This window comes from Artibeus jamaicensis, unplaced genomic scaffold (genome assembly GCF_021234435.1).
Source record: "Artibeus jamaicensis isolate MK-2021 breed Jamaican fruit bat unplaced genomic scaffold, CSHL_Jam_final contig_233, whole genome shotgun sequence".
Classification (NCBI taxonomy): domain Eukaryota; kingdom Metazoa; phylum Chordata; class Mammalia; order Chiroptera; family Phyllostomidae; genus Artibeus; species Artibeus jamaicensis.
In genome coordinates this window covers 5,975,821-6,002,834 of record NW_026521486.1, presented here as the reverse complement: position 1 = coordinate 6,002,834, position 27,014 = coordinate 5,975,821, and the positions used below count along the sequence as shown (strand labels likewise).

The 27,014-nt window shown below is 41.5% G+C and overlaps 2 protein-coding genes across 6 annotated transcripts in view; one reads left to right on the top strand and one right to left on the bottom strand.

Moving 5' to 3' along the window:
* ENTHD1 (ENTH domain containing 1) overlaps positions 1 to 27,014 on the bottom strand; it is a 183,672-nt gene that overhangs the window by 119,050 nt on the left and 37,608 nt on the right. Inside the window, exons 4-5 of the mRNA XM_053662245.1 lie at positions 23,564 to 23,645; positions 8,383 to 8,551 (exon numbers count right to left, since the gene is read on the bottom strand). The gene's annotated coding sequence lies outside the window, so the exon portion shown is untranslated. The remainder of the gene's footprint in view (positions 1 to 8,382; positions 8,552 to 23,563; positions 23,646 to 27,014) is intronic.
* Positions 424 to 27,014, top strand: part of GRAP2 (GRB2 related adaptor protein 2) — a 65,173-nt gene continuing 38,582 nt past the window's right edge. For 2 of the 5 annotated variants that reach the window (XM_037160477.2, XM_053662244.1), the window contains exon 1: positions 5,785 to 6,009. Coding sequence is in view for 2 of the 5 variants with exons in the window: in XM_053662242.1 (XP_053518217.1) it covers positions 25,656 to 25,676 (21 nt within the window). In the remaining 3 variants the exon portion in view is untranslated. Of the gene's footprint in view, positions 1,385 to 5,784; positions 6,010 to 25,586; positions 25,677 to 27,014 lie in introns of those variants that run through there. The other 3 variants (XM_053662242.1, XM_037160480.2, XM_053662243.1) reach the window with 3 other exon arrangements.

Genomic DNA, 27,014 nt, shown 5'->3' with positions numbered 1-27,014 from the left:
TCAGGATTTACTTGCAGGGGGAGGCTGGGCTCGGAGAAGGTTCTAGAAAGTGGCAGCGACATGTTGGTGTGACGCAGCAGAGACTTTTCCTTACGATGACAGTGCGGGCCTCAACCCTCTGTCACGGGCACTCCGACCGCCAGCCGGCACAGGCATGGGACAGGGGGCGGCCCAGTCCCCGCCGACCTCCATTACCAGCCCCTCCTCCTAAGAGCAGCTACCTGAGGAGAAAGTCCAGCTCCCGCGGCGGGGCCTCTCCCCACTCCAATTCAAGCCCCTGGCTCCCTAGGCTTATTCAACTCCTCCAGGCCCGAGTGCCCGGCGCCCCCCACTTCCGCTTCCTCACTTCCGGCCTCTCACCTCCACTTCCGGCTTCTTGCTTCCGGCCTCTCCCGAGTCTAGCACGTGCCTCTGCCGGAGCCTCAAACAACAGGGGTGCGAGGGGTGAGAAGACCCCAGCTTGAGGGAAGTGAGTGGAATGAGGGTGAAATGTCCTCTCATTTAACAATCTGTTCGTTTGTGGTACTGCCTTAATTCTCCTTTCAAAGAGTAAGATTTACAGCCTGTGTCGGTGTAATTTTAACTGACTGGAAATGCCATCCGCCCTGATTTCCACCTCAAAAGACAAAGAACAGAGAAGTCGTCCCCAGAGATGAAAAGAGTGCTGTGTGTCATGGGCAGTGACAGCCTCAGGCGCCACTGACCCGTGGTCGTTGAAATATTCTATTGATCTTCAGGGAACACCCAGCAGGTGCGGGGCACCCACCCAGCCGCGAGGACCCAGACTCCTGGCGAGTCCGGGGCCCAGCGAGTTTGCAGGACGGCGGGCGTGGAGGCGACGGGCACCAGCCCGGAAGACTGCGACAAGACAGGCACGGCGTCTAATTGAGGAGAAGGCCTCTCATCCGGCCCAGGAGGACTTAAGGGCAGGTTTCCCCGAAGAGTGTACATCTGATTTAAATCTTAAAGAATGACAGGGCGTTCGTTGAATAAGCAGAGCAGAGGAGGCCATTAGAGGCAAAAGACTCATCATGGGTAAAATCTCGAAAGCTGAGAGGGCTCATTATCTTGGGAAAACTGCCAGCACCGGTACTTCCACGGCTGTGGCCGAGGCTCTCAGCAGAGCGGCGGAGGAATGTTAGGTCCCGGAGGACCTCGACCACACTGCCAGGCCATTTTATCCACTGAGCATATCATCAGACCTGTTGGAAGGCATGTTGGTGCTTGAGTGGACCATGGCAGCACTCTACTGGGACAGAGGGAAGAGACTTAGAGAATAGGAAAATGTTTCATAGAGGAAAGTAACATGTGTTTTTAACGCTTACTACTTCAAGTGTGATGATGATTATAACAGCCCACATTACTGATACTGGAATGAAGATAGGTAAGTATAATATAAAATGATAGGAGGTATGAAAGAAGTATGTCTGCTTGAAATACTGCTTAGCCGGCTAAGTGGAGTAGCAGCCAGAGGGAAATGGGAAAGCGGGCTTGGAAAGGGATTATTCAGGGGCTTGAATAACATGTTAAGGTGTTGTTCTGTAATGTGTGTTGAGGGGGGAGCGGACAAACAACAAGTATTTTATATATTGAATTAGAGCTTGAGAAGACTTTTTTTCCTAAGGATATCTTACGCAAATTTCAAAGGAACTCTGAAAAGTAGGCATTAATGACCCTATTTTACATAGGAGGCAGTGAGTTTGGAGAAAATGCATTCACTCTACATCCTTGAGCAACCTGGTGTGTGCCCCGCATTATGCTGAGCTATTGGGACTACAAGGAAATTATAGTCTAACAGTCTCAGAGGAGACAGAAATAAATCAGCAATTATAATAAGTTGCCATGACAAAGGCAAATATAGAGTGATGTGGGAGTAAAAGGGGGATTTGTCTAAATCTACAAAGTTAGGGAAGTCTTCCTGGAGTAGGTGAACTTGGGCTGAGTTTGCAGGAAAAAGTGGACTGTGTGAATTGCTCGGAATTATTCAACCATCAAGTTATTTAGCTAGAACTTGAACACAAATATTCTGCATTCAATGCTGTGCCCTTTCCCCTACTCTAAGGATGGTCCTTGACATTGAAATCCATGGACATTCTCAATCAGAGGTCTACCTGTTGTATTTTGAGGTCAGAAGTCCCATTTTTTTTCTTTTTAAATCCATTCATTTCCTCCTTTTAGACTGAATCTCTGGATGAGTTTAAAAGGGAGTAGATTAGGCTCCCCAAAGGTGCAATGTTACCTACTTAGAGAAATTAACTCTGTTAAAGTGACATTTTGTAAGAGGTCCTTTTTCTCTGCTTTTCTCCATTTGGGGGCACCATAATTTAGTTGTAATACTACAGCCTTTGTTAAATACAGACATCGTTATACAATACAACTTGTTGTATTCCTCCCCCATCCCTGAAATTCAGAGTTTTATAAAAGTGAAGTTTCTTCTCTTGGTTTCTAGGGCATCACACTCCTCATCTCTTTGGCTGGTTTCTTCTCATTTCTCTGACCTCTCAACTTTGGAGGAGTCTGTTCTCTGCATTTCTTCTTTAGATGGTTTTAGCCAGTCTCACAGCTTTAAACGCCGTGCTCTTTCTCAGCAGTTCTCAACGCTTTATTATCAGCCCTAATCTCTTCTGACTTCCCTGCTGGCACTTCTCATACACATCTCATATTTAATACATCCAGAACCAAACTCTTAATCCTCCAAACCTGCTCCATCTTAGTAAGTGACATATCCTTGCTTCTAGTTTCTTAGGCCCATGACCTTGAAGTCATCACCTCCTCTCTTTGTCTCTCACACCACACATCATTATCCATTATTCATCAGCTCATCTTTTCATACAGCTGGCTGCCAAGTCTGGGTAATATGTGTCAGAGGTAACAAATGGTTTATCAATGCCACCTTCTAATACACAATAAAATAATATCTATGTTTCCAGACTTTATGGTCACCCTGTACATTCAAACTTAACTACTGCCCACAACCTTCACTTCCCATCTGTCCTAAGTTGCCATCATCTCTTACCAGGACCATCACAGGAGCCTCTTATCTGGTCTCCCTGTTTCTGCTCTTGCTCCCTTACCATCTAACCTCAACACAGCTATCAAAATGGTCCTTTTAAAACTTAAAATCCAAGTCAGATCATGTAATAACTAGCAAGGCCCTAAGCGTTCTGGCCCCCGCTCTCTCTAACCTCCACACTGACTCCTCTTTACCTCGTGCATCAGGCTTGCTCCCACCTTAAGGCTTTGCACCTGCTGGTCCCTATACCTGCAAAAGCTGTTGGCCCAGAGAGCTCTTAGGCTGGCTCCCTTGCTTTGTTTTGGATTTTGCTCAAACGTCCTTTGATCTCCCAGTGAAATCACAACCCCCCCCCCCAGTCACACTTCCTATGACTCTGGCCCCATTTTACGGTTCTCCGTCGTAGTGCAGCCATCTGACATATGTGTTGTTTCTCCCTGTGCCAGAAAGTGAGATCCTGGAGGGCAGGGATTATGTTTTGTTCACTGATATATTCCCAGCATGTAGAAGAGCTGTTCAAATGTTATTTACTGAATGAATGAAAAGAGAGTGTCTGGATCCACACTGTTGAATGAGAAGTACACATATCACCATAAAACCAGATTAAACACAATTATGCATAAGAAGTTCTGATATTGACGATGATCCCCTTAGAAGGAATTACTTCTAAAATTTCAGAAGCTTCTGAAAAATTTTTAAAAGTACGCTTTTAAAAGAAAATTTCTCCATTGTAGATAAGTTGAGATTTCATGTATTTCTAAATCCTCCCAATTTTACTGATATTTTTCTGAGTGTCCCCGATGGTGCGGATGGAAATGCTGGTGTTCTCACGTGACAGCCTTTGTTCTTAGGTTTCGCCTCTGCACTTGTTCAATTAATGAAATAAACCATTGAGATGGCTTTGCTCCCCTCCCAATGTGCTCTAGAAACACATCTGCTGATCATTACTTACTACCGCAATAACTTGAGATTTTTTCTGTTCTGTACTTTGCCCCACACTTGTAAGGGGAGGGGTTATATTCTGCTCCCTGGGGTGCAGCACCCTGTGGAAAAGTAGCGTCCTCTTTAGGGTGCAAACTGAAAACGCCATGATACTTCCTGGAGCACTTTTCAACTTTTCCTCCTTCTTCTGGCTCCCCGGCCATGGAGGTGTAAGGGGCTCAGTGTTTGACCACTTTAAAACTGCTGAATGGGATAAGGACTCTGCCAGAAGATCGTAGGGTTTGAAAACTGGCAATGGAACCCTGGGGTGTAACGATGACCCAGGTCCTTGAACCATGAAGACTAAAGAATGCGGAGGCCAACCTTGAGATGTCATTGTTTTAAAATTGGCAACATAGCCCCAAGCAATGTGCCATCCCTGTGCACTGAAAGGTGGCGGGTTTGATCCCCAGATGGGGTGCGAATGGGAGGCAACCAGTGGATGTTTCTCTCTCTCTTTCCCCCCTCCCCTCTCACTCTCTCCCCCTCCTCCTCCTCGCTCTCTAAATTCAATAAACATTTTTTAAATTGTAAATCAGCAACATGTTTTATCTTGAACTTTCCATCTTTATAATGTGGAAATAATGACAACCCTGTTCAGACACAACTTGAGTTGAAGAAAATTCGACAGGCTGGCATTATTAAAAAGAAAGTGCTTCTTATATTTTAAGAGTTAGGGGAAGCAAATTGCTTCTCTTAACTCATTTAACAAATATTTACTGGACACTACCTGCTGTGACCAAGATGCTCTATTGATTCTACACCGGAGTCTTCTTTGCTATTTCAATTTAAAAAAGCAATTATAACCAAAGAAAAGTTTTTTATAAAAAGGTTTTTTATAAATCTTGAGCAAGGTTTAGGTATAAAGGGGCAAAGAGAAAATTATACCATTTCACAATATAGAATAAATTTAAATTTTAGAACCCCAAATCGAGTCTAATATGATGCCCTCCTTCTTAGCTTTCAAGGGATTAATGCTAGGAACATCCTGCGAGCCAACATTTTCCTCTTTATCTCGGGTCTGGTTTCCAAACTCTGAATGGTGCCATTTAGTGAGTAGCAACGTGTCTAATTTTATGTGAAAGATGCAACATTGCAATCCATTTTTAGCAAGAGCAAAGAGAGAGGAAGAGGCCTTTACAAGTTGCACTTGTTATGGGAGGCAGGAACTTGGGAGGGTAAGTTATAAATTTGAGGGTAAGAACTCAGAAAGTTGAAGGTGACGGAAACTTAAACATCCCAGAAATCCTTTAGTCCAACCAACTCAAGAGAAAGTGAATCCCAGACCCAGCTTATGTCTCATTGTGGCAAAACGGGCTGGAACACATCCTAGCTCAGAGCCTTCCCTTTTTTTTTTTTTTTTTTTGGTTCAGTGTAATATTATGGGCTAATTGCACTAAGAAAGCATTTTTTTTCTGGGGTTTTAATATTGTGAGTGATCCAGAGTGGTATTAAATAAGTTCCCCTAAGAATTCTTACTGTTTCTCTGGTTGCATGGCTATACTAAGGGAAAATGAGAGTTTTCCTTAAGACCAGCAGCAGCCTGCCAATGCACTATCTCTAGGATTAGAAATTTTCTTATATGAACATAATGGTTCAGAGGGGAAATTGTTAAAACTGAAACAGTTGCATAAAGAAGCAAAAGTGTTTCAGTGAACCTCTTGCATTTTAGTTCAACTTTGACAGCAAGAAAACAAAACCACATAATCTAAGGCTCACGCCCAACTCTCTGAAGCCCCAAGTCTGCTAGTTCCTGTGTGGTTTGCTTACAGACTGTAGTTCTGACTGGGGGTAGTTTGGAGGAGGGAGTAAGAAGTTAGGGAGGAGGAGGTACTACTAATGGATCTGTGATGTGAACCCTCTTTTTAGTGTGGCAGTTGGAAGACAGCACAAGGTGGATCCGTACTCTGAAATGGCAGTAATTTGGATGTGAATTCAACTTCCTTCTTGCAAGAAAGGATTCTAATAACTCTGTCAAAGCCAAGCCATAGACTCAATCTCTTCTCTTCTAAAAGGTATGTTATAATGCAACGTCCGTCCACATACTCTAGCAGTCTTGAATAGTTTTATAGTTTGTAGAATGCTCTCTATGAGTCAAATCTTAATCCCATCGGTTTTCCAAATATTGCTTTTAAGATGTTGTCCCATCTCTTAATCTTTCGCTGTAGCAGTCAGTGTCTGTGGTGATAAGATTTGACTTCTAACTAGCAAATGAACGAGGAAAGGACTTGTTTCTTACCCAACCCATTACACAAAAGAACTCTGCTGATGGCTTCTGTGGATTACAAAGGTGAAATTCCACTTCACCATAGTCAGCATTTAATTCAAACTGGGGAATCAGGATGAGGGGCTGAGCAACAATGAATGAACACTAGTATTCTGAGGTCAGAATTTCTCTCATTGCTTGCATTTCTACTTCTGTTAGCATCTGTGTCACCTTTACAAATAACTCCAGTTTAGATCCCTTTACAAAAAGAAAACTTTGTGTTGAAATAGATTTTGAGAGGGTGTTGCCTATCTTTGTCTCTTTATTAACAGTTAATGCTATATCGCTAAGACTGTCTTTAGTTTAGGCATCGTCTTAAGACAACTCTATGCTCTTTGCCTCACCTGTTCCTGAAAACAAGAATTGAAATACATCTACCCAGGATTTTACTAACTTTAAAATATTGTATTTACAAATCCCAAATTGGGCCTTGTTAATAAAGTGTATACTACTTAATTTGCACATTACTGAAAATATGCATCCTCAGATAAATTAAGGGAGAAATGTTTAGGATCTAAAAATCCAAGGGCAAAAATTGCATGTTGCTCATATTATATCATCTGAGAATGGGAAACCTTGGGTTGAAGACTCTTTTGTTCCATATGACTACATCTGCAATAGATTATTTAGCTCTTTAGTGCCCCCTCCCACTTTCTTATTTTTGGTTTCAAAAGAACATTTAGTGTGAATATATTCTGCTTTAACAACCCACTATTGTTTATAAAACTTCATATTTATAAAATAATTTTAAAGTGATTCTCTTTACAAAAAGACCCATTACTAAATAAAGAACACTACATAAATAATCATGTAAGTACATTTAAAATTCAAGTTTAAAAAAATTCTGATTTGTACTTTGAGAACTTTTTTTTTGTAAAGAGAGACAGCTCTATATCATCAAATTAAAATACCTTTTTAGATTGAATTTGGTGTGTCTCCCATGTAATAAAATGTAATATTATTCTCCCTAAATTGTAATAGATTTTTATCTTTTTAAAATGACTTTACCGAAGCAGAAGGGGAGGAGGTGATTGGGTTGTTCAATATGAAGAAATATCTGTATTGCTAATATAATATCCTTTTCAATATCTTCCACATCTTAGGTCATAGTGAAAATCCCTTTAATTTTTTTTAATTTCAATTATTCTATCCCTATGTTATAGGGATATTGTAAGAATAAATGAGTCAACGTAGATAAGAAGTGCTTTAGGAAAAAGGCCCTATGAAAATGCAAAGTGATATTGTTAATTATTTCTTTGAATCTTGATCATTTCCTTCCCACTTCTTACACAAAAGATATCTATCTCCCTTACTGCCTGCACCCTTCTCTTGTAGAACCATTGCCTTCTGGAAGAGCTGAAAATGACCCTAGTTCATGCATATTTACTGATTCTCAGAGAATAACAACCACTGGTGTTGGTGACCTGCAGGGTTCATGCCTAAACTTGAGCAGAACTTGCCCCTTTTCATGGATCTAGAAAAGTCTATAATTGTTCAAAAATGTGTTATTATGTATGATTCCTTCAGGATGTCTTAAACAATAGTTGTTGCTTCTGGTTTTGTCCTAGGCACAGAGTCTTCATTTTCATGCCCTTGTAAAACAAATTCAAAACTTGGTCAAGAATCATCATGACCTATTGAATCAAGGGCAGTGTCAGTTGGTCCCCATCTTGTCCATCTCAAGTATTTTCCCAGCATACCTTGATCCATAAAGAAATAACACAGCCTCATGCCTCTGTCTATCTATCTATCTATCTTTTTTTTTTTTTGCCACTTTACAATCCTTAGGAAAGGGTAGTACATAAATAAATATTTACAAACATTTATTGGACATTTGCTACATGTCAGGCCCTGTGTTAGGTGCTGAGTTCTCTTCAACAATGTTGATACCAATTTAATAAGCTTGAGCCAGTAGGAAGTTAGCAAAATTTTTTAGTTTTCTTTTTAAATATGAATTCAGAGGCAAACATTTTATAGAATTTTTTCAAAAGCTATTACTAAGTACATGAAAATAAATGTTTTATATGTTCTCCAAAGATAAGGCATAAATCTAATGAAGAAAGTGAAGAAAATGCTCAAAATAAAGTTGAAATATTAGTACAATGAGTACCTCTATACTCACCTTGTAGATTCAACAGTTGTGAACTGTTTGCCATATTTGTCCCATCTGTATGTACTTCTTTCTGAACAACTTGTAAACTACAGACAGAACGATGTTTCACCCTAAATAATTCAGTGCACATCTAAAAATAAGGCCATTCTCCAACATAATCACGATGCCATCATTATACCTAAGAAAAAGAACAGTAATTCCTTAATACTATGTCATAACTAGGCCATATCTAACTTTTGCCATTTGCTCCTCAAATGTTGTCTATACCTTTAAAAAAATTTTTGATCTGATTTTTAAAAAGGAAAGCACATTTTTGCATTTGGATTTTATGTCTTTTTATTTGACATTGAACTTTTTTTAAAGGTTAAGCCAGTTATTTTGTGGAATATTCCATGCTCTGGATTTGTTGTTGCCTCGTGGTATCATTTGTGTCTTCCCTTACCTCTTGTATTTCCTATAAACTTCAATTTTGAGCTAAAGCATTGATTAGATTTCGACTGAGTATTTGTAACAAGGTTCCATATTGCGTCTCGGCTGGAGGCACACAATGCTGGATTGTCCATCACTTTGTGATGCTCAGTCTGATGGTGGCTCCAGGTTGTGATCTTGCTCCAGGGATCTCTCTTTCACAAACGCACTTTTTTCTCCTTTGCAATTAACAAGTAATCTGAGCAAATGACACTTTGGGACAGTGGTAATATACTATTTCCCAACAAACTATCGCCAGTGACTCTAGGTGATAACTATTGCCTAGATCAACTATTCCGTTAGGGGTCATACACATATGAGTACACTTTGAAGGAGGATTAGACATACAAATTCATCATTATCAGCAGCAACAGCAGATATTTATTGAGTGTGTAAGTGCGGGTAATAACAACTATAATAATAATGACATTTAATGAATGCTTGTTGTGAAGCCAGTCTAGGTTTGAAACCAGTCCTTCACTTACTAACTGGATCATCTGGGACAAGTTACTTACTCTTTCTGTGTGTTAGTTTCTTAAGCTGTAAAATGAGAATAACAGTGGCACCTATCTCATCATATTGTGTTGAATATTAAATAGTTGCTACATATAAATTTCCTGTAACAGTGTCTGTTACTTGTTGAGCACTTTACAAGTATTCATTCATTTGCTTCTCATAATGGCACAATGAATTAAGTGCTAATACTCTCCTTCTTTCACAAGTGAGGCAGCTAAGGTACAGAGAGATTAGGTAGCCTGCACAAGGTCACTTACTGAATTTTTTGAACTGTAAGACGCACTGGACCATAAGATGCACCTAGGTTTTAGAGGAGGAAAATGGGGAAAAAATATTGAAGCAAAAAATGTGGTAAAATATTTAATAACATAAATAACATAGGCCACTGCCTGAGAGCCACGTAAGCTACATTCAGACTATAAGATGCACCCCCCTTTTCCTCCCAAATTTGGGGGGAAGGTGTGTCTTATAGTCAGAAAATACAGTAACTAGCTGGATTTGAACCCAGATGGTCTGATTCCAGAGTATTCTCTCTGAAGACTGGCACATATAATGAGAAGTGACACAAGTGAAACTGAATGGAAATCGCTAACAGAACCCCTCCCACACTTCAATCACCATCACCACCCAAGCTTTAGGTTAAGTTATTGAAAACCTGAGAGTGTTGCTACCAAAATATATTTGTTTTGTCTCTCTGAAGTAAAACACTCTATTAAGCATAGATGAGTTTACTTACTGTGTTTATATAGCTTAGGAAACTTTAAGCATAAAAGATAATACTAGGAACTGAAAAATGTAGAACAATGAGGGAAGAGGAAGGAAAATACTGAAAGGAATAATCTGAGAAAGGACTTGTGAGACCTCAGAGCCTGAGGGCATAAGATGATACTTCGATATAGTCAAGGGGGGAAAAATCCCTCTCATTTTTCACATTCCTGTACTGTATGAGATTTTACCTCTAAAACACAAGAGTATAGCCATTGTCAGATTTATGAAAGACCCCATGGGACGATGGGGTGAGTCTTGCTGGAAGGTAACTTTCCTAATTGGTTATCTCATACATCAGATACTCTTCTGAAACGTAACTGCAGCACAGAGAAGGCCTCACAGGCCGGGTGCCGGTCACTATCCCGGCAGTGACCTTACAGGAGGGTGGCAGGCACTGTCTCACTCGCGCCTTTGATGGCCATTACAGAAAACTTTCAAGTGTAATTTTCTAAAGAGAACTAAAAATAAATGAGAAAAAATCCGACATTAAAAATCTTTTCATGCATTTTTAACATAGATATTGCTAAATTGATTCTGCCTTTTTGTGTTTTTATTTTTTTAATGAAAAGCAGCCTAATTGATCAGTTGGTCATAAATATAAATGTTTGTTTTTCTTCACACCTCTCAGCCTTCTAGAATAACAGGTTTAACATGGCAGCCTTACAAACGGTTTATGATTCGTGTCTTTTGTGTGGTGCTCTTTGAGAAAATACTGGAGACAACTGGCTGAGAACTCAGTAAGAATTCAGTAAATAATAAGTAGATAGTTTTATTAAATATGATTTTAAAGAAAAGTTTTTAAAAATAACTAGGAAATATTACTAGGGAAGTACACAAGTAGAAAAAATATGGTTAATTTGTAATTTGAAATTGTACTCATCATTTTATAGGTCATGGGTTTTAGCACTTTATGAAGCAAAATGGGAGGTCAGATTTGCTCCCCTCCCGTAAACAGATTTGTATTCTAAAAATATGGATTATTGAATCAGTAAGACTCTCAGGAAGATCTCAACCACATGCTAAATCTAGGGAAACCGCTGTATTTTAATACATTATTTGAGCTCTTTAAGTCGATCATAAATACGTTGCTATTCAGGCCAGCACATAGGTTCTTACTGGCAGTGGTGAGGTGCAGGGTAGAGGGGAGTGTCAGAAACACATTTACAGAGCTGAAGAAAGCTGTGGAAATTCTGCCCAGGGGAAACAGCATGCCTAGCTCTCATCACACACTCGTTTACACAGAGCTTCCAGTGGGCCAGTGATCCCTGGGGTCCATCCCCATGTCCTCGACAGGAAAAATTTCCTTTATTTGGAGTTTTGTCTTATTTTTACCCTGAGCCTTATAAAGCCTTAAAAAAAGAGAGTTTTTACATATTATCTCATTTGATCTGGCGGTGATCTTTGAGGAAGACAGACCACATATTTTAACCTCTCACGTTGCAGAGTAGGAAAAGCAAAGCTCATGTGGTTGAGCGACTTGCACGAGGTAATTTTGCCAATGTCAGCCAAGACAGGACCAGAGCTGGTGAGTTGTAGCCCAGGGTGCCTTCTACTACACCGGTCCGGGCACAGTATTCCGGGGATGCATTAAGGAACCCCTAATGGGCCTTCTGGAAAACTGCAATCTGGCTCTACTGAAAACTACCTGTGTGACTTTGAACAAGATGTTATAACCTCTCTGGGCCTCAGTTTCCTTCCTGGTCAAATGAGAGTTAGGCCACGTGCTTTCTAAAGCCCTTCTGTTTCTGTTGCAAACTACCCGGTCCTGAGAACAGAAACAACTTGTTCTATGATAGATGGCAAGACCTTTCAACCCTTCCCTGTATGTAGGTCATAAGAGCCGGCGTCCAATTCATGATGGGTCCCTTCGCAATGTCCAAATCCTGTTAGAAACTATAAACATCAATAGTGCTTTGATGGGCTGTTTGTGTGTCGTTCTCCCGGTCGCCTCATTTTTCTGCAGGGCTGTCTCACCATGATTGGGTCTGACTCTGCTCTGCATCAGGCAGACATGACACAATATATTATTTTCTCTCTTGGGCAGTTCAGAGTATAATACAGAAATAAATAATGCTGATGGACTTATTTTGGGCCTAGGCCTTATCCTTCTAAAAATGTTGTTCCTCTTAAAGCACCCAAACCTTCCACCTGATTTTTCATTATTAAGAGTTATTTTTATATTTCTTTAATATCCCTGGAATTGCTTGGAAATTTGAGATTTATGTGACGGCCTGCAGCAGTGAATGCAGAAGCCTGAGACAAGAAAGAAGTGATAAGCTTTTGGAAGTATTTGGAGAATCTTTGAGTCAGAATAATTAGGACACATTTGTAGGTTAGCATTTGTTTCAGATTTATAAAGTGTCCAGAGCATATGCTGCCAAGTACACAAATCCATGATATAGTCCCAGTTTAATTCTGAGTCTCTCTGGGAAGCTAAAACAAGCAGAAAATTCTCATGTTCCATATGTCAGTAAACTGGGGCTTTATAACACCAATTATCAAACAGTGGAACTGCAAAAATCAAGGGTCTGCTACACATTGGAGCAATCCACCCTCCCCTTGCTCTAGGCCTTTGGACTGACCCAGGCCAAATACCGTTAGCACAACAGGCTGACTTCCTCGGTAACCAGGAAGGCAGCAATCTCTGTTTGTGATTATCGGCTGATGATAGGAAATTGGGGGCCCTGTTTCTCAGTCATTTTTCTCTTTGAATTTTCTAGAAGAATTTCAGTCTAGAGAATGGAGTTATATCGACTTGTTACGGAGAAGGGTGCAGTTTGCTCTGCATTTTGTCAGGTCATCGGACAGTGGGAGGCAACACTGCCTGGGGGTGACGGTGACGGAGCATGAGCTCAGGCAGGCTTATGGGTGACTCAGTGTGCCTCACATACTCCTCTGTCCTTGAGTGAAATGAGACTGTTCTTTAACCTCCTGCTACCCCGGAGACTTAGAGAGAGGCAAGCATTGTTACCCCAAGAGCATTTTTTATATCTTTGACGTAGTGTAAACACCTAATACTTCATTTACAAAATGCATAACATGGTGATTTCTTATTTAAACAAACCCATTTTGTGAAATTTCTGTCTTCTAGACCAATAGCGTTAAGAGACCACTAACTCATACATAAACCAGGTACTGTGCGATGTTGCACCTCGACACTTACTACCCAGTAAACATCCGGATAATGAAGGAGAAATTGCGAAGTTAAAGAATCCCCCAGCTGGAGAGCAATTCCCAAGACTGGGAACAAGCAAGATGGAGCTTTTAGAATGTAAACTCTGTTTTTCTCTAGCCCGGATACATAACTTTTATCTTAAAAATGCAAGCTGTAGGGAAAAGTAAGTTTTACTACACAGCCAACTCTGTCAGCTCACATTATTTTATAAAGTGAAGGTTCAATTAGGTGTTATTATCATCAAGAGAGCAAGCTGTAAGGCTTTGTCATGTAGACACTATAAAAAATTACCTGTCTGGTTACTTCAATTCATCTTTTGGCTCCCGTCAACAAATAGTCCCCTTAGTCCCCAATTCGCTGTACCCAGATGTACTGAGAACATTTAGGGTAATAAAAACAAAAACCAAATAGGGTCCTTTTCCCTATGGAGCTAACAAGCTATTAGGGAAACTGGGACAAACAAAAGAAAGCGCTACTGCAAAATTCACGATGAGGACATGGAGTAAGAGGCTCAAGGTGGTGCTTTGTGGAGAGGGCCTTCTGGGGGGCGCAGCTGCAGGCGGGGGGTGGCTGTCGAAGAGGCACAGATGCACCCACAAATTTGCACGTTTCAGGAACATCATAGGAGGAGCAGGGTCTTCTTCACTGAAGAGCCGTTTATTTTGCAAATGACAGAGTAGAGAAGGCTCCTGTGATTTTTTTTTTTCCTTGGGGATCTAAAAGTTAAATTTCTGCCATTGGAAACTGTACCTCAAGCTCTTTTCCCAGAAACACTGCTCTGCTCTCACTTCCAGTTAGGCCCTTCTCTAAGTCTTCTCTTTCAAACACAAAGATCGTTCGCTCTCTTTTTTAATTCTCACCCAAGAATATGTTTATTGATTTTAAAAAGAAAGGAAGGGAGAGAAAGAGACAGAGACAGAGAAACATTGATCCATTGCCTACTGCACACGCCCCGACCGGGGATCGAACACATAACCTAGGTGCGTGCCCTGACCAGGGATTGAACCCGCAACCTTTTGGTATACGGGATGACTCTCCAACCAACTGAGCCACCCAGCCAGGGCCAAATAACCTTCATTCTTTTGACTATTCTCCTATGATGTGGCTTTACAAACTCTCATCATTTTAAGTGTTCACCTCTGCCAGACTTCGGTTTAAGGCCCCTCCTAAATCATGATGCCCAGATGGGACAGAGCTCTCCAGGAGCAGTCCCATATATGCAGGACACCATGGAGTAACAGCCTCCCTTGATGTATATCTTATACTCCTATTAACATGGCCCAAAATTGCATAAGTCTTTTTGGCTTTGGTGTCACACTGCTGACTCATAGTGAAATTGTGGTCAAATAAAACCCATGAGTTCCCATGCACCACTGTGAAGTCAGATCTTCCTTACCTAGGCACAGAGGTTTAATTGTAGAGAAATTTATTCCTTTTATACGTAGCCATATTGGTAACAACCTATCAAAATATTTTAGAACTAGCATATTAGTTTTCCCTCCCAGCAGATGAGCAGGTATTTATTTATGAGGATATAGCTAGTCTCCTGCTGGGTCCCTGGTAGAGACCTCTAAAGGGTTGGGACTCAGTTATCTCCTTCTTGTCAATAAATTGTCTGCAACCCTGGACAAATCTGTTGTATGTCTTTAGACTAGCTAGTGAGCCTCACCCTTTGTAACCGTAAAATAGAAGCAAACGCATATGAATTTGCATATCCCAAGGACATGCAACAATGAGTCAGATGTCTACAAAACTCAAAGTAAAAGTCAGAGGCAGTATATATGAAAGAAAGAAATTTTTATTTTAAGCTCTTGGCAGCTTTCGAAAGATTTGGTTATCCTTATCACTCACTATATGATACAGTAAATAACATTCATTTTTGCAACTGCTTTAAAGTTATAGTTGAGTTGTTTGATTTGGGGGTTGTAGTAAAGTAACATCATGTGATGTCAGTATAATTTCAGCACACAATTACTTATAATTTCTGTAAACACCATAAGGTACAGTATATCTGTTTTATTGCAAGGCCCTGTTTAAAGTGGTTCTTTCTCCGTCCTCTGCCCCAGCCCCATCCTCAACCCTAGCCTCTTTCATTAGTAAAACGAAATAAAATAAGGACTACAAAGACCTTGAAGTTTAGGTTTCCATCAGACCTTTGGAAACCTCTGAAAGTCTTGTCAAACTATAATAGCTCAGCAGTTCAGAGGCTTTCATTCCTGGCCAAAGCGGAGAACTGACAAGTAACTTGTATAATATTTATAACTTCAAGCTAATAGAAATGTCACATTTCAAAACACATTCTGTGAGCAGTTTCATTCATTATAGAAAGGTGCAGGCCATGTCCACGATGCAAATTTTAATGTTGCTCATGACCTTGAAATCATTAATATTCAAACCCCACTCCCACCCTTCCCCAGTGATTTTGTCCAGGGCCTTGCTCTGCAACGTGAGACTTAGGGATGCGTAGGGCTGACACCACCTGGGAGCCTGTTAGAAATGAGGACACCAGACCCTGCCTTTCACCTACTGAATCAGAATCTCAATTTAAACAAGACTTCCCTGGTAACTCGTATGCACAATCAAATCTGAGAACTGACCTAGGGCGAAGGGATTTCACCCCACTTTACCCATTATCTACTTGTGTTATAATACAAAATTTACAAAATTCCATTTGGTACTTACTAGTAGTTTAGAGTTGTTCAAATTTTATCAGATTTAAATATTCTATATAATCCATCTATTTCTCAAAGTATATATAACTGGCTTTAAAATACTCTTGCCCTTCTGGGTTCCTGTAGAGCAGGGGTTTCCAACAAGGGGTGACTTTGCTACTCCTAACAGGGACATTTGTCAGTGCCTAGAGATGTTTTCAGTTGTCCCAGTTTGAGATGGGGGAGGGAATGCCACTGGCATCTGGCATGAAGAGGCCGGCCAGCAGTGCCACTAGTGATCCTGCAATGTACTGGGCAGTCGGCAGAGCAAAAGCTTAACCAGCCCAAAATGTCAGTAGTATCGAGGTTGAGAGGCCCTGTTACAGATTGGATTGCAGAGGAAGAGGCACATGCGCAGCATGTACAACAGACTGTCACAGGAAAATGGAGCCATGCGGCATAGCAGGACATGGCCAGGCAGAGAACAAACAGGCAGCTGCCTGAGGGGTGATGGTAGGGGCTTGGGAGGAAGCAGAGGCGTCTAAGACTGACAGTAACCAGTGCTCTGTGCACAAGGACAGTCAACATTAGGGACCAGGGCTGGGGTCAGAGCCTGCACATGAGGGGGGTGTGGGCCAGAGAGACACGAGGCTCTGAGAGTGGGTGCTAGGTGTGATCTCAAAATCATGTGAGACCTGGACGTCACGAAAGGATTCTGGGTGTTGGCATAGGGGTACATGGTGGATTTCAGGTAAATCCAGGAAGACGTGGATTTAGGAGCACAGCAGAATCCCACTTGCTGGAATTGCGGCACCTCAGAGCCAGGCCAGGAAGCAGCAGGGGATGACTGAGCACAGAGTTAGCTGAGCTTTCAGCTAGAGTGAACTTCTTAAATCCCTCCCAACCGTTGAGTTTGTTTGCAGTAGAGTTCACTGGCAGGGAGGGGTCAAGTGCTTGCAGCTATGGAGGTGGGAGGGCAAAAAGCAGTCTGGTTTCTGGCACCTGCTACTGAAAAATCACAGGATAACAACTGGAGTAGTACTTTAGGGGCCCTCCAGGTCATTTCCCTACTGCCGGGCACCTAAATCATTTTAGAAGGAGTATCTACTCTTCAAATGTAAAATTTCCCTCCTGAGAATGATTGCTTAAGGACCCGTGTTGATGCCTAAACCAAAATTTCTTCTACATTCCTAATCCTAAATCCCCTGCTGAGAGGTAAATCGACTTTCTTTTATCTTACCTGGCACACAGGGTAAATGGTAACATTCAGTAAAGGTAAATAGCCCAAACTACCTCCGAAACTGCCAGGCCCAGCCTTCTTTTCTCCGGAATCAAGAACCTCAGTTCCATTAGCACGTCACCCGGAGTCTCTGCCCAACCTTGTGTCCCTTTGCTATTCTCCATGCCCTCTCCAAGGTTTGTCTGCCAGTGATGGTCACAACCAAAATGTATTTATTAAGTATATGTTGTGTGTAGACTGTTCTTCGACCACAGGAAACAAAGGAGGGAAAATATAAAAGGATATATGTGATCTGGTTGGTTTTTATTAGTCTCTCTTCTCTCTCCAAGTTGTCAAACTTTACCAAGTTCGTAGTCCAGCTGGGGCAATAGTCCTTAGGCTAAGTTTCACTGTAACATTTTGGTTGAAATGTTACAATGAAAACATCCTGCAGGTGCTTTCACCGCTGTCCTCAGTTAAGGACAATAGAGTATGCTATCATAAAAATAGCTCTGATTGAATGTAGCTGTAAATAAAACAGAAATAAATGCATTTGCTCAGTTCAAGAGAAGACATTATACTGTCCTGTGCATTTTTTTTCCAAATGAGCTGCAAAACCAAGTTCTTTTCCACAGAAAGGTATTTGTTCAACAATTCACTCACTTTACTGCAACTGGATTAATGCCCTTTCACATCATGTCTCTAAGTGGAAAAGTACCGTAAACTGATTTGCAGCAGGCTGAGTGGATATGTTGATGTGTCCAACGTCAGTAAGATTTATGCTGACTAGATTACAGCCATCATGGCGGGCTGGTTGTTTTAGCTTCTGTAAAGTAGTTGCAAAAGTGTCCCACTTCAGTATGTGCACTGAGAACAGCTTAGCAAAGTCACAGTAGATTGGAGATGTTTCGGAGTGAGAGGGAACGCAGATGGGCAAAATGAGATGAGCAGCCCTCCCCTTCCTCGTGCTGGATGGTTCCTCCTCAATGTTATTAAAATTGTATTTGTACATTTTCATTTGATCCCATACCCTTGTTCTAAAAGCCACCATTTTAGATTTTTGAATTGCTTCACATAGCTCTGCTGAAGATATACACCCAACCCCACTTGTGGTTGAACAGGCTTACTGTGCGCTCGGCACTGTGGTAAGTACCACCGGTCGTGGGCCGCCACCCCCCACTCACTCCACCCTCTGCCCTCTGTGGCACGCTTTCTCTTCTGCTCACTCGCCATTTCCATGCACACCGTCTCATCAGCTTCCCAGGATTCTCAGTCTCTGCCTTGGGACCCTTCCTCTCATTTCTCTTGAATTGCTGCTTTATCCTGGCTTGCACTTACACAAGAAGGCTGCTAGTAGCAATTTGTTTGATTTCCATAGCTGGTAGTTTCTATAACTAGTAGTTACTTTCCAAGGAAATAGCTTGTGGAGATGAGCCCGGGGTGTCACGGGGCTGTTACATGAATCAAATGTAATAATGTATGTTAAAAAAGCCATTAGTAAAATGTAACATGCTCTCCAAATGTAAATTATTTCTACATTTTATGATTTTAGGATTGAAAAGCAGCTGGGTGATATATTTATTAAAGTTTAGTAAGACTTGATAGCACAGTTGACAAAGAAAATCAGGAAATCTGGGGCATTGACCCCTCTGTCTGCAAGCTAGAGACCTTCAACATTTCTTACAGCCAAGTGCACGCATCCCCCTGAGAGCGTGCACTCTGGGCCACGGACCACGTCTGCTCACCGTCCTGGAGTAAGGCCTTCATTCTGGCTCGGGCTCCCCCATTCCCCACACAGTCACCTTCCCAAATCCCAGCCAACCTTCGAGGGCTTTAAACCCCAAACTTACCCCTTTTCCCAAGCTCTTCCCCAGACGAAATTAATCTTTTTCTCCCCAGCACTCATGGCAGCCTATGGCAGAATTATTTATGTGGGTATTGATCTCCCTGAATTGACTGTGACCTGCTGAAGGGCATCTTCTGGCCCTCCCCACCCTCCGTGAATAACAACAGCTCAGAGTAGAGTGGCCAGAGGATAAAGGAGAACACTCCATGGACCAAAAATGTTCACAAAAAGGTTTTCGTCCCAGAGGCTGATCTCAGATATGGAAATGTCTTTGGGTGAGCAACATCTGGAAGAGGGACCCCTCTGAAATGGAATGGGGTCAATTAAATAGACATAAAAACCCTGTGGGTACATGGAAGCTTCTATTTCTTCTCTGTGCTTTTCTGTACATTTAAATGTTTTCTATTTAAGAATGATCTTAAAAAGACTGCATCCTATTTAAAAGTTAGTGAGTTGAGTAACTTTCTAATTTTATTTTCAAGCCTAAAAGTCCCTCTGTAGTTTAAATTACAAAAGTCATTCTTTGCTCCCCAGTTTACGCATATTTATTCACTGAATATGGTCCCCTGGACACTGGTAGTTCTTAGGCTGTGTTTCACACAGTGACAGGTTACATGCACCTTTAGTGAAGGGAATTCTTTGTGCAGGGCATGAGGCTTTTGGAGGATGAGAAGTGCCACTTTTTCACTTATTTTTAAAAGTCTATAAGCTGATTTAGTATTTTAATACTTTAGCAGATCAGAAAGTATTTTTTAGGAATCATCTCTGAACAAACCAACCATATAACTATTGCCAAGTACATAATAAGTGCTCAGTAAATATTTTTAGAGTAAACCAAAATGCTCTGCACTTCTGAACAAAAGACAACTTCAGTCATTTAAAACAGGACGCAGTGGGTATAGTTTCCCATTGCTGCTCTTTTATGTTTGTTAGAAATCATAGAAAAATGGGAATTTGGGGAAAAATTAGTCACTGTTATGAAAACAGTGCTGATGCATGCAGATTGTATCTTTGTTTATAGTGATTTGGTACCCAATTGTTTCAGGGTTTTGTTGTCATCTGTGTTGTTACTATAATGGAAGATTGGCCCACAGCCCTCCTCTGATGCCAAACTCTCTAGCATCGCCCAGTTCTTCCCACAGCAGCCCAGGCCTTCCTCTCTCTCACTTGGGGCCCTGAGTCCTGGCACAGACTCCTAACCTCCAACTTGGCCAGCTTCCCTGACGACACCCTTCCTCCCCTCCCCCTGACAGAGGCTTCTTGTCCTCAGACATTACACCCTGAAATTGGGAGCTTTCAGTGAGTTGAAAAGGGAAATATAGAATTACCTGGCTCTATCAGTGTTTTAAGTATTCTTGTAGACTGAAATGAGAGCTCTTGTATAAAACCACTGAACTCTTTCTTAAGATATGCTAATTTTTTTCTCTCTCTGATTGAACTGTTGACCTTCTGGATATATGACTAGTTATTACCTCAAGTATGTTTGGAACTATTCTTGCTCTACCCATTCTAAAATGTAATTAGCGTGAAGACACTATTGTAGGAGCACATCACCTGGGGCTGGGATCTCATTAGACAGCACAAATCGAGCAAAATTGAGCATGCTCCATGCTTTAACAAAGAACCTCCTAAAAAATCCATGGCACTGGAGGAAAAGTTAACGCTTTCATGAGCCCTCTCTTGCTCATGTATTGATTTGTGTAAGAATCCAAACTGAGAGAGGGTCGTGGCTGTTCTGTTTGAAAACTGAAAGCAACTCTGTTTTCTCAGCAGTCTGCTTTTACGACGCGGCTGCTGTCACAGGGTCAACCAAAACCAAAATAATTCCTTTTAGAGCTTGAGCTTTTCCCCTCAAGACATGCAAAGAATTTTAAGATACAATATTTATCCTTTCAACAGCAGCTGTTACAGAGAATGAATGTTCTCTAGGAGATAGTTAACAAATGTGGGAAAACTGGGGCCCGTGGAGGCGTGACTGCTCCCCGGTTATTTGCACTACTCCTTGAACACTGCCCATCTCTTCCACCGTGGAAGGAGCTCTTTATTTTATGAACCGAAGACCATTTCATGCTGCCTGCTCAGCTATTTCAGTGTGTACGGCTAGGTCGGGGACCAATCCCAACGGTTATTAAGCCTTAAATGAATAATCATGAAGCTCCTCATCCTGGGATCCCAAAGCTTACCATTCTGGTTCATTCCAGGCTGCCCCAGTTGGGCCCTAAGTGATCGAAACTTTTGGGGGAACACTTGCCTAATTCTGTCATTCACCTCATCTGTAAGTCTAGAATGTGTTTTCGTGCACAGAGGTGCATCATATAAACAATAATTTTTCATTATTATAACATTTTTCTTTAATTGCACAAATATTTCTGACCTAAATTTATTCTTGTCATGGCCGTGTGTGCAAGCAGAGTCTAGTTTGTCTCTGCAATACATTAATACTGTATTAATCAGCTTTCCAGTGCTGCCTAGACAAGGAATGGAAAGGATTTATCTGAATCATGAAACACGAAACAAAGCTAAACACTTTGTTAATTATATTTTAAGGGCAGTCTCAGCATTAGGTAGTGCAGCAGAATATAGGCCTATTTTTAAGAGAAGATAACAGAAAACACTACTCAATTAACAAAACATTTGTTTATCGCCTACTGTGCACAAACTCTGAGAGGCAAGAGAGGTGAAGGCAAATACAATTGGCTAATTTTGCTCTATAGCCATAATTAAAGGCAATAAAAGGCAAGTTAATATGTGTTTTGATTTAGTGTCAAAATAGCTTACATATAGCAGACAGAACCATATGAAATCGACAATGTCTGACAGTTTTTTACCAAAAGAAGTGGCAATTTCATGATTTGACCTAATATTAAGATACTCTTGTCATGCTATTCAAGTTCCTAAAACATGATACTGTTCATTTTCTTTCTGTTTTTTAAATTAAATGATTCATTTCATGTTGAAGCTGTCATAAGACAATCAATAAAAGGTAAATAGGGGTCAGAGATTTGACTCCTGTTTTTCATATTTATTTTTGTAGACTCAAAAATAACATGTATTTTGTAGTATGAAAGTTTTTGATTACATGAGACACTGTGTTTGATGGAGAGGCACGAATGTGCTGCCCGTTCTTCGTGTGATACTCCCCAACCTGGTTTCTCATACCATTTCCTTCATGGTCTTCACACAAAACCGGCTTCTCTCTTCCCTTCTTTTCTGCAGAGATGTTTGATGGTAGAGCACTCCATTTATTTGCAAACACTTCTCTATAGGAGAGTAAATCTAACATCCAGTCTTGCCAGTCTGGTTACTGAGAAATCGGAACAGGTTACTGTATGTATATTCCACTAAACACATTCTTCTAGTTCCATCAACAGTTAACACATGTTTACCAGGCACCTGTTTTGTGCCAGCAGTGGAGTCGGTCCTCTGCCAAACATGAAGTTGTATCAACAAAAATGTGTGCGTTAATATAAGTCCAGACTTAGTGCTAATAGACAGACCAGGCACTGCTCCGAGCACCTGGCGTGTATGAATCTATTTAACCCTACCCAAGGGGGTAGCTTTCATTGTTTTACTTATTTCAAAGATGAGGAAACCTGAGGCCAGAGGGGTTAATTGAGCTTCTAGAGCCCAAATACTTAACTAAGACACCAAGAATTTGTCTGGTTATTGTGGGGGACCCAGTGTTAGAAAACAAGTGCTTTTCCCAGACCATGAACCAATTAGTGTGACCAGTTAGCAGTGCCTCTTAATGCCCTAAAATAGTAAATACCAACCCAAGCCAGCTTGTGTATAATGTCAGAAGACACATGAGCCCTATCACACTGGGTTTACTCCCAGCTCATGACACGAAGACACTGAGACCCCAGAGAGGCCCCTAACACACACTGGAATGCACTGAGCAGCGCCTTCGTGGAGAGTCACATCTTACCCCAAATCTTATCACAACCCTGCAGAAGGCCGGCACTATCAAGAAAATGTTCACTCATTTTCCCGTCATGCCCAATGTGTGAACACTGATAACACATCTAAATTCGAAGAAAATCAACAGAAGTCATCTCAGTCAACCTGAAAAGTCTAGTGACTCATTCACAGCCTTTTCACAGAGCTCCTGCTGGGCCGCCCTGGTTCTCCCGGACCAGCCTCCAGGCCTCCTGCAGCCCGAGCGCAGCTCAGAGTTGATCATCTGCACTGCGGATCAGATGAGCGCTGACTTCCTTTTGCACAGGCATTTGAGTTGCTCAGCAAGCTGCCCCTGTTTCCTGCTGACAGCGACCCCACTGCTTATGTCCCTGGGGCAGGATGAACAAGGTTGCCTTGGAAAAAACAACAGGGGAAGAAGATGCTGGCTTTTTAGCCCCAAGAGTAAATTCCATCTCTCTGAAGGCAGTAAACATAACATCTAAATTTGACTCAATTTATGTCATCTTATTAATACGTGAACACATGTGGATGCTCAAGCATGTATGCAGACCTGCTGAAAACAAAACAAAACAAAACAACATACTGTCTCATTCATTAGAAAGATGAGAGGGGGCAGGCCGACTCACCGGAACAGACAAAAGGGCGCTCCTCTACACACATGTACACGTGCTCTTTGGTGTGGTGAAGTCCATGAGATGGGTGGTTGCCCTGGCAATGAGGGGAAATTAATGTTTTCAAGGATTTTTGTGTTAAATTTAAGCAGTCACGTGAACTTCCTGAGCTGGTACGAGCTTAGCATCAGGCCTCCATCCTCAAATAGAGGTCCGGCACCGGTTTTAGCCTCCCTGGTGAGCGGACGAGGAAGGGCAAAGGCTCAGGAGCTGGGCGGCTCAGGCTGGAATTTCAGTTCTGCTGTTTTCCTGCTGTGCCACTCAGCTAAGTTACTTAACCACTCTGTGCCCCCATTTCCTCACCTGTAAAATGGAAGTAATATGACTAAAATGAACCCACTTGGGTTTGTTACGGAGACACCATGAAATAAATGGTAAAGCATTTGGAACGATGCTTGGTTCAGAGTAAGCCCTCAACACGTGAGTTATTTGTTGTAGTAACGAAATGGTCTCACACGTTCCAGTTAGGACATCATCAAGCTCTTTTTTTGTTTTTAGCTTTAATCTTTTAATACTTCAGTCTCATTTCTTATGTGTATGCAGAAGGAAGATGGTTAGTCATCCTTGGAGTACAGTCTTTTACTAAAAACCCTTATTAAGTTTCAAGTTTCTTTTCTGCAGTAAAGGATACAGATTACTTAATTATTCTGTTTTACATGCTTTAGTCATATATTTGGCCTTCTCAACCATCTCTAGATTTATAGTATGTGCAAAAATATTACCTAGGTAATTTGGTTCTGAAATTCCTTATTATCTGCATCCATTAGCTCAAATGTTTAAAATCTATTGTTCATAAGAGCAAAGTTAAGTTTTTTATAGTATTGGTTAGTTACAATATATTGCCATAGTCACTTAATTTTCAAATGCATAGTTCAGCACAAGCGAAACCAGAAGAAACCACAGGTCATTCATCCATTCATCAAATATTTATTGAGGGTCAACTATGTGCTACATTTCAGATTACAAATACGACACTCCCTACTTGGAGGAGCTATCAGCTTAGGAGGGAAGACACAGACATAAGCACATCATTGCATAATTCTGCCCTTAGATGCTGTACTTAAAGTGAGAAGGTGTCAGGATAACCCTGAGGGAGTAGAGAGGGAAAGTTCAGCTCTGCTTGGTGGGAACAGGAAGGCTACACAGAGAAGGTGACTTTGGAACCATATGAAAGAAAGGCAAGAATTGAGAGGAAAGGAGGAAGAGAGTATTCAGGAAGAACAAGCAATTTGCTTGTTGTATGGCCAGGGTACCTTCCATGGTGAAGGTATGAGTGGGGCCCAGGATCTAGGAAGGGTACAGAGATATAAATCTGCCCAGGTCAGCTGGGGCCAGGCTGGTAGTGACCAGATCAGGAAGCCTGAGCTCCACCTGCAGGCACAGAGAGCCAGGGCAGGGCAGGTTTTACAAATCACTCTGGAAGCAATGAAGAGGGGATGCTGGAGCGTTTGAGCCCAGAATCGGGAAGAAGCAGGTTGCAGCAGTCATGGAGAGAAATTATAAAGCCTGCGCTAAGGAAAGGGTAATGGAAAGAAGGGAGTTGATTTAAAGTATATTTAAAATATAGGGTTTAAACACCCAGAAGAGAAGGCTGCTGGAATTGGATAAAGAGGAAGAAAGAGAGGGAGCGGTCCAGAAGGAATTTCAGGTTCCTGTGCAGACCACAGTGGGGGCCACAGAGGAGTGGACACAAGTTGGCATAAATCTTTCTCCTAGAAATGTCCCTCAAAGACACACGTCGCATTGTAAGTTGGTGGGGAACATCAACATCACATGCAAGGAGCAGTATATGGGTTATTCTTTTTAGAATACCCTTTAATATAGGTAACATATGAGCTAAGACAATGTTTATGTAGGGCTCTTAACTTCTAATTATCTGGAAATTAATTTTCCAAATACAGTATTCGCATGATCTCAGTTACCTGTGCCTGCCATAGTATAGATCTACTTGTCTGCTTACTTTTTATCTGTCTCCTCAGCTGAAAGCAGCTCCGTGAGGCCGAGGACTGTGCTGCTTTTCTTCACCTCCTCCTCCCCAGCGCCTCAAATGGTGTTTGACTCATCACAGGTATTCAGGAAATAATTTGTTGAGAAAAACGAATGAATTTCCATGTGGGTAAAAAGAAACAATTCTATCCTTTACTAATGTGGCAAGAAAAGAAAAGAGGAAAAAAACTTGGGCTTGAAACAGTTTTACATGAACAGATCTAATTTGCAAAAATGGAACTGGAGTTTAAAAGCTATCTGTCTTCCTGAAGCTCTGCTTCTGGGAAAAGCACAGCTGCCAGCTTACGTGGCGGTTTTAACTGCCCGGTTACAAATTCTGCGCAGTTGTACATGTTGGCAAAGCTCAGCTTCCTTCAATGCTGTTGGATCAGTAAGGAAGTGCTGATTTTCCTTATTGATTTAATGCCAGTTCCTCTTTTGTGCAAAATCCCATGTGCTGCTCAATGGAACACGGACAATAAAAACTGAACATCGGGACCAGAATTCCTTCACTCATGTTCCTCTCCAGTCAGGTGATGTGTAACCGTTTCTAATTTCAGTCTGTAGTGTTCCATCATTTTCCCCTTTAAATTTAGCAGAGTGATTATTCCTCCTGGTGGGTTGCACATATGCTCCTTTTGATTTGTGAAATAGCTCATTCCTGGATGAACTTTAAGCTCCAAAGTAACGCATATGAAATACTGTTTATGAATCATGGGAGAAATGTTTCACAATCTCATTACGCCAAAATGGTTGCACCAAACCACTCTCTCCAAGTTTCTTTCTTTTTTTTTTTTTCAAGAGAGAAAAAAAAAACCCTCAGGCTACAGCACTATGATTATAATAATAATCATACTTCCCATGGATTTTACTCAATAGTCTCATAGAGGCCACAAGGTGGAAAATGTATTAGCAGCAAATGTTTTCCATGAGCAGGACACTGTGCTAGGTGCATAGACTACCAAGGCGGGTGAGATGTGGTTCCTATCCTCTGGGGCATCCACATTAGCTGGAGAGATAAGACACAATCCACAACGTGCAATTAATAGTCACAAATGAATGACAGAGTCAGTTGGTGTCACACAGGGTTCAGAGGAAAACAAGGTGACCAGAGAACTAAGGAGATGGACTTGAACTTGAGTTAGACCTTCAGTGGGGGTCTGGAGTGAGAAAAGGCACAGTGGTGGGAACATTCATGGATACCATTGCCAGGGGTCCCATGTGGCTGAGGCAGAGGTTGTGGCAGGTAAAGAGGGAACAGCTAGGGTATGGCCTTGAATACCACTCTAAGGACTCTGGACTTGATTCTATAAGTCAAATGGAACCATTGAGAGTTTTTTTAGCAGAAAGGATATGAGTGAAGTGATGCTTTACAGGAACTAAGTCAAGCAGGGATCTATGCTATGAATTAATTGGGGTT